Here is a 13973-nt window from a genome sequence, read left to right on the forward strand (position 1 = left end):
GCTACTTCCTTCGAGTTTCCATTTTCGTTGATCAAGCTTATCACTAAACCAGCTAAGTGAATATCAGAGTGGAACAGAGTACTAGAACAGAAAGAGCCGAAGAAAGCGAAGCTAACAGTTCCTAGATCTCCAAGAGACTCGATCCACAAAAGGAGCCGCGGAATTGGATTCGTTTCGGATTCTTCTCCCCGAGAGCTCGCGATATTACAAAATGAATGCGCACTCAGAGATCTTTTCCCGGGGACACTTAAAACGTTCGCCATGTTTGTTTCGCGCACGGTCCAAGGCGGGCGTGTTCCATCCCGCGGAGAATATTCAATCACCGTGTCGCCAGCCGTTCCGTTTCAAGCAAAACGCGGCCGGCGACGGAGGAAAGGGAGGCGGTTTCTTTGTCGCAGCGCGGAAGTTTATAGTATTTTTTCGTTTTTCGTCCGTGTCCCGGCCCCTTTCGGCCCGCGTGTATTATTCCGCCGCTTTTACGAGGCGGCGTCTGACGCAGCCTCGGAAAATAGGATGGACGATGACATGATGAAAAACCGGCTGCGATGGTCTTGTTATATTTTTATGATCTCCGCGCCGCGCGATAAAAAGGTCTTGCAATGATGAAGCGCGAGGTGAGAACTTGCTTTGGTTCTACCACCTTTCCTCCGCAACTCGATAGTTCTTCGAGGATAAAGAAAACTGTTGTGCTTTTGTTTCCTCTTTATTGAGGTCGTCGCCACTGCCTCCTTGATTTCTGTTACAGTGACTGAGGGATCCTTTATTAATCCTTTGTATATGTCAATACTTCTCTCTTTGACTATTCATTTTATAATGAAATGTCCGTGATATATTTGGCAACTATATAGAAGAATGTTGCATTTATCAGCATTCGATATAAGACGGGTTAAAGTGACTGATTTTAAGATTCTTGTATCGCTATTAAGATGATATAGATGCTTTCGTGAGAAACTTCAAAGTAAATTCATTTGTGCAAGTGCAGCGATAGGAAGCTCTTCGAATCTCAAGAAATCTGCCTTCCTAATTTTGATAGGAAATTAAGAATAGCTCTGTCTTATTACTCGGTAGTTCTAGTGTTGAGATAAATTACTTTTTACTACAATGTTCGATGAAACCTAATGCTAAATGTCGAATTTCACGTTGCGGGAGATTAATTTTCTTTCTAAATGAGTTTTTTGTTTCTTTCGACTGTTCATGGGATTAACTTGTTACTAAAATTGAAGGATGTATTCAGAAGCTTGCATGTAGTCGTTGATGGATGATTTTTCAAATTCCACGAAGTTCGCGAGAAGTCTTACTGCAACTAATTAATGACATACGAGCCGGTGTCACGGGAAATGGTAGACTCGCGGTTCCGCGTGATTCCAGCGACTGTCAGCGACGCTTTTTAACGCGTTCAGAAGGAAAACTGGAGTGTAGTGTAACGATGATGGATGAGGTCGTAAGTTACGATTTCCTGCGTTCCCCGGTGACTGGAATATTCGGTTTCGTTCAATTAACGATATTGATATTGATGCGGCCGAGTCGAACGCTCTGATTACGATCTCGCCTTTAAATTTTGTCGCCCTGTGACTCTGGTAACGCTGCTCGCGGAATCTTCTCCTTTAATTAAATTCTAATTTCTAATTCTCTAACTATAGAACCAGATAATCGTGCTTCCTACCACCACCTTAAAGATTGCAAACTTTCACAAAACAATTTCTTCAAAATCTACCTCAAATATTCATGTTAATCAAGAATATTCTTTAGACACATCATTCTGATTTCTTCTGAAAAACTTCAAACTCATCTTTTCGTAAAAAAAATCTCTAAACCTCCATCACAAATTCCATAAAACATCAAACTCTTCATCCTCCCACGAAAATAATAAGATAGAACTCATCTCAAGCAAATTTAAAGAATCTACTAATATCCTCTGTAGAACTCGTCATCCTCCCACAAAAACAATAAGACAAGACTCATCTTAACACGTTGAATGCCATAGGGGTCACCGGTGACCCCCAGCCAAATCGAATTACCATAGCTCACTGAATTAAACCATGATTATTTGAAAACATTTGTATATTATAAATAATGCTAACTAACGTGGTAACATTCAGCTAGCTAAACCTGCAGTAATAACAATGCAATTCAATCGAATGATTTAATATTATATTTTTTCCATTTCAAGTATTTTGTACCATGAAATCGTGCGGTATTCAACGTGTTAAGCAACATTTTAAAAAATCCACCATTCTAACTTCCTCTGCAAAACTCCTCATCCTCTCACAAAAACAGTAACGAGACCCACCTCAAACAAGATCCCAAAATCATAACCCAGATCATATTCCAGTTTCCCCCGAAAAGTACGCCCCTGCGGCGATTCCCGGCGAAAGCAACGACGCAAAGAGGACCTGTCCCAAACAGGACTCATCGAGGCTGTCGCGGAAGTTTTCGCGCCGTAATCAGCGTCAGTTTTCATTGAATTCCGCGCGCGCGCTCGGGAAAGAAACAGAGAGCGAGCGAGGCAGCGAAGCAGCCGCTTGGGATTCCAGATGGATTCATATTCTCGGAATACGTAATGCGAAACCGATTCCGACGGCGAACTACGAAAAGGAGGCGAGCCGCGCGTCGATACACACCGGGAATATCAAGCGAGCTGCCGCGTCGCCGCGAATTTAATCGCGAAACAACGCGACGTCGGACTTCTTTGTTCCGCGGCCGGGGAGCTGTCGCGGCCGTTGATGCGCGCTGAAACTCGAGCCTCGCCGGGACGAGGAAAGTTTCGATAATTTGTTTGATGCAAACTTTTACGAGCACTCCGGCCGATCCTAAGCAGCGACGTGTGCCGTTTATACGAGCTCTAAATTGCACGGTGATTTCCATTATTATTAGACCGGACGTTTATGCAGATGCGCAGTTTTATGGGACGATCCGTCCTAATTGGTTCCTTGCGTTTGTTATAGGTCCCATTATCGCGCGGGGAAGATTAAAGTCTCGTCTAGATTTACTAGACATTCTTGCGTAGAACGCTTCGGAGAATTAGACGCGTTATTGCAACGAATATACCAACAGATTAGATCCACCGGTAATCAATTTTAGTAGCGAGTATAACAATACATTTTACGGAGCAATGAATATTTGCAAATGTAGCGATTAATTTAACATGGTACTAAATACAGTAATAAATTGGATGAAAATACTGCGATTACTTTCAGTGCAGTAACTTGTATACAGCAACAAAAATACCGATCAATTTTACTTGTCTCCCAATCGCAATTTTTCACAAGACGCACCACGTGAAATTTCATTCCTCCGCTGCGATTCCTCCAGCCGTTCCACTGGAAATAATCACCCCGCAGCTGAAAGCGCGCATTATTAAACACCCAGTACATTCCGTGTACAAACCGCACACCGGTCGAGTCAATTCCTCAGCGACAGGCAATCGCGAACAACGTTCGGATCGATGGAAGTGTGTAACACCGCGTGTATCTCATCGCGAGCACGGTAACCGGTCGGCGGCCATTGTACAGTCTCGTCCGAGGGGGTTAATCGCGTAACGTATTGTATTTAAAATGGTCGCCGCGGCCCATTCGCACTCGATTAATTAACAAATCCGGGAGATTCTGCCGGGCATTTGCATGAAACGGCGGCCGTTTAACGCCGCTCGGTATAATTCGGCGAATCGTTCTCGTAACTGTCGCGTAACAGGCCGCGCCCGACCGGGCCGCGCTATTATCGGCCATATTCCGGCGAACGAGCGGGTACGTCCCGGCGTATCGTCGACGGTCGCGCGACCCGCGTCGTTTGATCTATTAAATCCAACGACGCGACCGTTCGACGGAATCATTTGACTCCGGTTACGGGAACGCGACGCGATATTTCGTCGCCGCGCTCGCGTAATTGTTTCATGGGATATTGAATAACGAGGACGATCAGTTATCGTGGTAGTGGACTGTAGATTTTTTTGTTGCGTGCTTCGAAAATATGGCGTTATGGGAAACTTAGATGTGTTTCGTGTGAGATGAAGCCAGTAGCTGATCAGTTAAGAATTAACTGCGTGATTAATAGTAAACAACTTCATTAGGCCATGCGACGTTTCCGAAAATCGCGTAATTGTTTCATGGGATATTGAATAACGAGGACGACCAATTATTATGGCAGAGGTATTGTAGGTAGCGTATGTAGATTTTTGTGTTAGGCGCTTCGAAAATACAGCGTTATGGGAAACTTAGATGTGATTCTTGTAAGATGAAGCCAGTTGAACAGTTAAGAAGAATTAACTGTGATTAATAGTAAACGCTCCTTCATTAAATAGACTACGCGAAATTTCCGAAAATCCGTTGAAAATTCAATTGCTTCAACAGTCCACTGTCAATATAAAGCAGCCTCAAAGCACTCGATTCACTTCACCTCTGTCCCTGCAAAACCCAGTCCAACAAAGTTTCAATCGATACATTCCCGCCGAAAATAAACAGAAAAAGTGCAATGAGAAACAAAGGTCCTCTATTGAATCCACCTGACCGTTGGAACATCTGAGCCCAGCGTCCATCGATCTGTCAACAAGTATAACCCATCGATCCATTCGAATGGATCAATGATTAGCGTCAAAGCTGCACAGCGATAGGTATGCCCACCTGAAACCCTATCGAGTCGCGCACAATAGAGCCGGAAACCGGTGTAGACAAAGCTTGACAAACTCATCGACGCCTGGGAACGTCTTTATCCCTCCGCCGCGACACTCGACACGTACGGCGCGGGCTCGTGCACCGGGAACAAGGGTCGGGGAGCGAAAATCAACGATCCGCTCGCAAGAAACGCGGCGAGAAAGCGAGCGAAGAGACTCCGGGAACGTAAGCCGGCCTCCGCCGAACGAGAAAACGAGAAATTATTGCCGGTAGCATTTGTCCGGGGATCCAACGGCCTCCTCCCGATCGCCGGCCGTGAAATTATTAATTTCGCGACGAGATCCCGTTTAATTTTCCCGGGAACAATGGCCGGGACGCCTGCTCGCCGACCCCGCTCGAGGAATCCGTGATTTACGAGGCAATAACGAAGGATATTTTCCGCGATTCAGGTGGCCTGGCTGCAACAACACACCGAGGACTCGTTCCGGCTGCTCACCGTCGGCAAGACCACCTACAGCGTCGACCAGAGGATCAGCCTGAACTTCCGGTAAGAGGAATGCCACGGAATGCAACCGGTCCGTGAGGATATCCGGCGAATTTCGATCGCGGCGCTGAGATTCGACCCTTAACCCCTTGCCGTACCATTTAACCAGTTAACTGTGTTTGACGAGTGTACGCGTCATCTTGAAACTCTTAATGGTGCTAACTTTTTCAACGAAGGATTATTTATTTCTTGAGACAAACATAATTCTTCTTCGTTTCGCTTTAGTTTTTCGTTAGGATATATTTTAAGTGCATTTGACCTGCACTTAACGAGTATTCGCTTCATTATTTGATTTTACTGCGCGCACAATGAGAGATTTTTCAAACTAACTTCCACACTTAACTGGTTAACCGGGCAAAATCCGTGCCATAATTATAGCGAGCGATATTTCACTCGTGTTGTCACCTCGAGTCAGACTCGTGATATTTACGTTTGGTCCAAAATTTTTATGACGAGTCAAGCTCGTTAAAGTATGGCAAGGGGTTAACGCTGCTATCGCGATTCGACGGTCTAATCTCGGTGCTGGCTAGATTAGAGATTCCTTTAGCGGTTCATGTATTTTTCATGGGATTTCGTGAGGAGAGATCGAGATTTTTGGGGACTCGGCGTTTAGCGGCTTGGTAGGAGATTTTCGATCGACAGATTTTGTTTGCTGTAAGGGAGAAATGCTAAATTTGGATATTGAGATTTATCTAGAGTAGAGTTTCTTGCAATTTTACTAGAATCTTATCTAAACAAATCAATCCTTGTATATTCGAACTATTGCGAAATCTAAGTTGAATATTCACTAATACTTTCACTAATTTAGAGTTACTCCGAAATACTAATCAAATTTCTATTGTATAACAGAAGAATGCTTGATTCACAAAGAAGAAAGTATCGTCTGCTGTAAATTAGAAGGTTCAGCATTTTTATGGATATTTCATTAATATAACTGTGATTGCAAAGTGTTTCTAACTCTAAATTGCCAGAAGTATCGATTAAAGTATTCAAGCTGCAGTTCATAATATTTGAATAGAAAAGAATCGGTGAATCCAGATAAGTGGACAGGATATTATCAGAAAATTGACTGAACCATGCAACGCGTACATACCCGGTGCTCCCAGATTGAAATCGACGCAGCCATCAATCAGATTTCATTCTTGTAGACTGATAGGCGGCGACGTAAGACGCCGGAAGACGGGGGTGACTCGATTTTCCGAGCGTTTTCACGTGAATCACTCTCGTTCGCGGCGGCCGCGACCGGCGAATGAAATTTTCTGTCTGTTTGATCCCCCAGGTACCCGAGCAATTGGAGATTACAGATACAGTACGCGTCCCCGAGGGACTCCGGCCTGTACAAGTGCCAAATCACGACGCATCCGCCGATGGTTAAGAAGATTAACGTAGTCGTCACCGGTAAGTGAATCGTTCGATGTTCCCCCGACACTTTTGTCTCTTAACCCTTTGCACTCGGAACTTTTCCAGTAGAAATATTTGAACATTCCCTGATGAGATAAAGCCACTTTGTGAAACTAACTAAAAGAGAAATACGCATATTGAGAAGCGAAGCTATTTTATTTGAATATTTTTCTAGTTAACGCATTATGCAAGGTACAATATTAAGCCATTGCACTCGAAAGTTTTCCAGTAGAAATATTTGAATATTCCCTGACGAGATAAAGCCACTTTGTGAAACTAACTAAAAGAGAAATACGCATATTGAGAAGCGAAGCTATTTTATTTGAATATTTTTCTAGTTAACGCATTATGCAAGGTACAATATTAAGCCATTGCACTCGAAAGTTTTCCAGTAGAAATATTTGAATATTCCCTGATGAGATAGAGAGGATATTCTGTGAAACGAACTCGACGAGAAATCACACTTACATCCATGGACAAAGCTATTCTGTTTGAATATTTCTCAAATTGATGCATTGCACGAAGTTTAATATTAAGTATCAAATTTTACAGTTTCACTGTATGAAATCAATTGGTGAGTGAGAGGCACCTCTCGAGTGCAAAGGGTTAATAATCGAGTGACATTAACGGCGTGAAATTCAATTGCAAATATTCTTCGTTACAAACTAGCAATCGTTTTAATTCTCCGTGTGCCGTACGTATTACGCTGTAACTGTCAATAGCAGTTTGGTAGTCTGAAACATTGTCTGTCAAACAATATTTTATTGGAAAAATATCAACTCGCGGAGGGCGCATTGTTTATTAAAGCTGTCTGAAGCTGACAACCGCTTTAGACTGAAATTTATTGCGTCATTAAGTGGATTATTTGCATCGATTTCAACGACGCAGTCTTCGATGATTTTTTCACTGGAAATGAAACCTTTATATTTTCCGAGTAAACGTGGGTTTCGTTGCAAGTATATGAAGATATTAATTCTTGTAATACAGGAATTATGTGTAATATATAATTGTACATTAATTCCGTCGTGTGATTTGTTAACTTACAATTAAATTTACTTCACGCTATTGAGATAAATAATGACTCGAGTCTAAGTGATACGAAGAAGCTCGGAACAGAGATTTCAAGTCATTAGTGTGCGACGTTCTCCGTAGGGGTATAGGTTTACGACCGTTATCAGGTGTCTGGCCACAAACGAACCTATTCTACTCGATCTACGATAGTTTGCTCCGTAACTATTGGTAGAATATTGGCGCTCGTATATTTGTTCAGGTACTTACCGTTCATGTCTGACCACATGTGGGCCTTTACCACTTGGTATTTACCGAGCGCTATTACAAAATGATCCCATATACAATTAAGCTACGTATTTAATCATAGACTCGAATCGTATTTCCCGAACATTGTCAAATAGAACCTTAATTAGCCAAAGTTCGGCCACAGTTTCATCGACGGGGAAACTAAATACTCCCCGTAATTAACCTATACATCCATTAACAGGTAACAATACCTAATAATTCCTTCGCAACATACTTAACAAATATCTTTCCCAAACACAAAAGATTCTCCACTGCACTACCCCAGAATAAATTCAAAAAATCAAAGACCTTCAAAGAAAATTTCTAAGAAACTGTAGAAACATAAAATTCACTGTCCACTAATACAGGAAACGAACCGCAATATCAATGACTCGTTCACCCGCAAGAAAAATGAAAAACCGAGCGAACAATTCCAAGAAAGGAAATTACAACGCGGATGCTGCAGCAAAAATCTCCGAGTCATCCTTTCCCCGATTCCCCGAAATTCCCCAGGAATCCCCGTTGACCAAAATCCGAAACGCAATTAAGAGTAGTCGGTGCAGGTTCCAGCGGCGGTTCCTAATCCACTCTCCGCGGCCACTTAACCCCGGGTAACCAGGTTTCAATGAGCGAAGGTCGCGCCGGAGTCAAAGGGAACGTAAACAAAACGGTGGCCGGCTCCAGTGAAATGTCCTCGAGCGAGGATTGCTACCTACGCGGTGCTTTCATCTCGTTTTCCCTGGACGTCTCGTCGTATCCGTGGATGTGGAGTAATCCTATCGGCGTTCGGAGAACGAGGAAGATGGAAATAGGGAAGTATCGATAGAAAGAGAGAGAAGTAGTGAGAGGGAGAGAGAGAGAGAGGGTGGGAGGGAAAAGAAACGAAGCTTGACCAAACCGAGAAAGAGGGAGGAGTAGAGAGAGAGAGAGAGAGAGAGAGAGAAAGAGGAAGACAGGGAAGAGAAGTGAAGCTTGACCAAGCAGCGCCGAACGAGAAAGAGAGAGAAGTAGTGAGACGGAGATCGAGAGACAGAGTGAGAGAGAGGAAGACAGGGAAGAGAAGCGAAGCTTGACAGAGACAGCGCCGAACGAGAAAGGTCTCCTTCTCCGAGAGGAAAGGGACATTCGAGGAGGAGAGAGGAGACGTGTCCAGCGGAGAAGGAAAGGGTTAGCCGGGTAGATCTCACGTATTCGTGGCCAGGGTTCTTCCCTCCCTTCGGGCAACTTCCAATCCCCTTACGTCGCCAATTCGGTGCGATGGAAACCCGCATTTCCTCGGGTAAAGCGCCTCGTGGCCGGTAATCTGATCTGATCCGAAGAGGGCCGCGCGACTCGGTGAACAAAAGCCGCCGTAAGGACCAAGTAGGGCAGAACAAACCCGGATAGACTGACATTGTTACACGACCACCCTTCCTGTGTCCATCTTTCGAGGGCCGACCTTGTCTACCTGCCTTTATATCTATCTTTCTATTTACCTGGGTGTCTATGTAACTCTCTATCTATCTATTTATCTATCTGCGTATCTGTTTGGTTATCTATTATTCCTTTGCGTGTTTTTTTTGTGTTATCTATCGATGTGTCTATTTATTTGTGTGCCTGTGGATCTATGTGTCAATGGGTTTATCTATCTGTGGATCTGTGTGTTTGTCTATTTATCTGTCTATATATGGATTTATATATTTATGGATTTATCTATCGACGGATTTATCTATTTGTGGATCTATCTATCAATGGGTTTATACATTTACGCATTTATCTGCCGATGGATTTATTTATCTATGGATTTACCTATCTATGGATGTATCCATCAATGGGTCTATCTATAAATCTACTTATCTATTGGTCTATACATCTGCCCGTCTACTTATTTCCTTGTCCACCTCCCTTTGTCAATCGTACATTCGCCTAATCCGACCCCGAGGCATCGAAGCAACCCGTTCACCATCTTCCACGTCGAAATCCCGAGATCGATGTAATACTAGAAGCCGGGGAACCGATACCTCTCCCCCCGCTCGCCGCTTAAATAAGTTTCACAGGAAGATGATTTGTTCCGGGGATGATTGATACGGGGAACGCGACCCTCGGGACTGTCGAGTGATTGATCGTATTACTTAATTCGGGGAGACCGATTGCTCGGAGTTTTAATAGTTGCGGGAATGTCCGACCACGCGAGACGGCCTCTAGGATATCCCGCAAAAAATATCTACTGCAGAAAACTGAATTTTCCTTCGTTCGATTACAAACAATTCTTATTTCACTAAACTCGATACCAAAAGTAAACATTGAAAGATCCAAAAAACATTCACCGACTCCGCATTACACATTCGGTGGTCACATTTCAAAATTCAACACTTTCAAACGCACCGTTTCAAAAGCCATCTTCTAAAATACCCGTGCGACGAAGTAATATTTAAACAAAGAGCAAACACGCCCAGCAACGAAATCCTGCGGGGCATCGATTAAAGAGCAAGATCACAGGAACGATCGAAGAAAAGGATTTCCGGTGAAAGCGCATTTAAACAGAGAGAACCGGCGGTCGCTCGGCCAAACAGCCGAGCCCTGTATAAACAATTCAACGCTCAGCTGAAGCCAAATCTCGATGTACAGTAAATAGTAGAAAATACACGGGGTCTCGTGTTTACAGCCGCGCTGTCTCCAGGTTCCCGGTCACTCGTTGGCTCGATGAGCGAGCGGTTCGGCGAAGGGCAACGAACAAAAGCCCGACAGGACCGGCGGAACTGGGTCAGGAACGAACCACTGGAACGTTGTTTCGTTTCCTGTCTTCCCCCCCGCGCGCCCGCCCCTTCTTCCGGCAACGACTTCCCGACCTGACGGAATTTCTTTCGCCGAATGCGCTGTCTTTCTCGTTAACGCGCGCCGCATCGCGTCGAATCGCTGCCGGCCGGGGAGGGGAAAAAAATGCCGGTCGATAAACGCGACCGGCGGAAAGAAAAGGGAAGAACAGAGAGAAAGGCCATTGTTCACTGAAAACGATAACTTATGAGGCTCGCGTGACGCTCAAGTGCCATGGAAATCCACGGCGAACGGACCGGGATGCGCTCGTTGAATCGCATTCTGCGGCCGACCGCACAAAGGCGACGGGAAGAGGAAGAATCGAGGAGAATCCGCGCGCGGAGACGTATCTTCGGCGATTCAAGCGGGCATTATGTCTAGACGACAATGCGGCGACCGAATAAACAACTCTGGAAACAATGTCGCCCCTTTTTTCGACGCGAGCCGACTACCTAACGCTGACGGTTGAAACGTCAACGTTGTTTTCGATGTAAGATGGATCTTCGGTTAGGATAGATTCGTTTCGATGATTATCGCGACGATTGTTTCAATGATTATTTTGATGGTCTCTGTTGTGAGGTAGATTTGCTAGTTTCTCGTTGGAAGCTGGAATATTTCGTTAAACGAGTTTTTCATTGAACAACCATTGTTAAGGTCTCCTGTGCTAAACGCTATTTACGGAAGCAATTATTTTTTAATATTCTCCCCTCGACGTTGCTTCATTCAGTTTGATTGAAGGTTCAAATATTGAATTTTAAATTTCTGATTACTATGCTGGTTTCTGAAGCGTTAGAAGCGCAGCTTATTTTTTAAAACAATCTGAACTGAGAATTTCTTGAATTTATTCACTCGTGGAACTGTAATTTAAATTGTTTTGGATATCTTATAATCCTACGTTTGAAATTTATAATTTAGATACCCGGTGATCCATACAGAAACATGTGTACTGAAATTTTCTCAATGCAAAGAGCGATAATTAGTATTTTAAGGAAGCGAGGGTTATATTACTATTTTGTAATGTCGAAATTAAACTGCCCGCTTACCAGGTCCCCGGAAATTGCATATTTGTCACGGGCACGTCGACGGGACTCGTGGAAAGCGCGGCGGTCGTTCGTCGGACGCTGTCGGCCGGTCATCGATCATCGATACGATTAATGCGAAGATTGATACGCGTTCATCAGGCTCCATTTGTTAGACGGCGAAAGCCCTCCGGCAATATTTGCCGGCGGGACGATGGTTTACGCGCGGGACAATTTATTAAATCCTTTATTGCGCCGCCTCCTTGTCGTGAATTCCCTACTTGGAACCCGGCGAGTGATACGTTTCACCTTTGTTACGGCTATCCCGGAGACCGTCGGGGAGATCGTGTTCTTCGGCGAGAGGCCGACGCGGAAATTGCATCTGGAAGAGTCATCGTGCTGAACACTTTGACGCTAGAATATTTCATTACCTTGATCTGCAGTAGACTTGTTTTGTTCTCTGAATAATTATATCTTCGCTGCGTTCAGCAGTCGATTAAATAAGATTTCGTGCTCCGAGGACGCGGAAATTGCACCGAGGAGAGTCATTGCGATGCAGATTTCAACACGCCTTTAGTGAACTTGTACTGTTCTTACTTATTTTTGCTTTGGTGCGATGAGTAGCCGATTAAATGAGATTCTCCGCTTCGAAGACGGAAATTGCATCGGTCAGAGTCATTGTAGAAATTTTGACATCCTTTAGCAAACTTGTTTTGTTTTTAGTCATTTTCATTTTGATGCGTTGAGTGGTCGATTAAATGAGATTCTCTGCTTCGAAGACGGAAATTGCATCGGTCAGAGTCATTGTAGAAATTTTGACATCCTTTAGCAAACTTGTTTTGTTTTTAGTCATTTTCATTTTGATGCGTTGAGTGGTCGATTAAATGAGATTCTCTGCTTCGAAGACGGAAATTGCATCGGTCAGAGTCATTGTAGAAATTTTGACATACCTTTAGCAAACTTGTTTTGTTTTTAGTAATTTCCACTTTGGTGCGTTGAGTAGTCGATTAAATGAGATTCTCTGCTTCGAAGACAAATTGCATCGATCAGAGTCATTGTAGAAATGTTGACATACCTTTAGCAAACTTGTTTTGTTTTTAGTAATTTCCACTTTGATGCGTTGAGTGGTCGATTAAATGAGATTCTCTGCTTCGAAGACAAATTGCATCGATCAGAGTCATTGTAGAAATGTTGACATACCTTTAGCAAACTTGTTTTGTTTTTAGTCATTTACACTTTGGTTGAGTGGTTGATTAAATGAGATTATATATTGAAAGTTTAGACTATATAATGAATACTTTGATACTGCTGTTTGTTGGGCAGAATAATAATTAAGTCTTCGACTTAGAAAGTTTGAAATCTAGAATATACGCGATGCGATGGGAAGTGGTCGACGCATAATGAGCAATCCCTCCCGTAGATAAGTGGAAATTTAAATTTCTAATTAAAAAGAGAAAGGTAGAACGAGGGAATAATGTGGCTAGACGTTATTGGAAATTCAGGGAGCCATGCATCAGGGAACGCCGGGGAGTCCTGAATGTTGAAGAATTGTAATAATGTAAGTTGCGGTGGCGGAATGCGATCCGGCGCGAGGTGGCCGGCCGTAGGGCGGGATAATTCCGCGGACGCCTGATCGGAAACAGTGGAAATGACACAAACCGCGTCAATAAAACACGACGTTCATCAATAACGGGCGCATGAATATTCAAGCCTCATGAATACTGGATTAAATTTATTTAAAACTACATTCAATATTCATGAATCCCCATCGACTGCCACCTTCTGACAGTTGACGTTTCATTGTTGTCTATTGATTCCTCGGCTTCTTTTCACGGCTTTCATACGACCGACGGTGAAATCTTAAAACGATCCCGGTCGAATCGATACGGCAGAGCTGTCGGGGAACTCGTACTCGTATTAAACTTTCATCGAACGATTCAATTAATCCCGCCTATTATTCGGCGGAGTAATCAAATCGAATTAACACCGAGAGCGTTCTTGTTTCGCGTTTTTCATTGAAATGAAACTTTCAGCCGCCTGCCAATCGTCGGTAATCTGGAAAATGTAAATTTTTCTATTGCTCGCTGGATATTAACAGATTCCCGCGAGTTAGACGGGTGGCTTTCATTATTAAAAGGTTGACGAATATTTGGACACGTTCGACGGGATTATTAAAAAATATTATTAAGGACATTTGTACGGTGTAGAATTAAATTACATTTCTTAATTACCGGGTTCGAATTTATACAGCGATGAAAAATGAGAATGAAACTTTAATCTCGAAATTAAGGTTCCGCGACGCGTTTAATACCT

The 13973-nt window shown here is 43.5% G+C and overlaps 1 protein-coding gene across 4 annotated transcripts in view; it reads left to right on the forward strand.

The window, feature by feature from the left end:
• LOC116429918 (uncharacterized) overlaps positions 1 to 13973 on the forward strand; it is a 383306-nt gene that overhangs the window by 324159 nt on the left and 45174 nt on the right. For all 4 annotated transcript variants that reach the window (XM_076374295.1, XM_031983448.2, XM_031983449.2 and 1 more), the window contains 2 exons: positions 5057 to 5154; positions 6431 to 6549. In XM_076374295.1, the coding sequence (XP_076230410.1) occupies positions 5057 to 5154; positions 6431 to 6549 (217 nt within the window). The remainder of the gene's footprint in view (positions 1 to 5056; positions 5155 to 6430; positions 6550 to 13973) is intronic.

Source organism: Nomia melanderi, chromosome 2 (assembly GCF_051020985.1).
Source record: "Nomia melanderi isolate GNS246 chromosome 2, iyNomMela1, whole genome shotgun sequence".
Taxonomy (NCBI): domain Eukaryota; kingdom Metazoa; phylum Arthropoda; class Insecta; order Hymenoptera; family Halictidae; genus Nomia; species Nomia melanderi.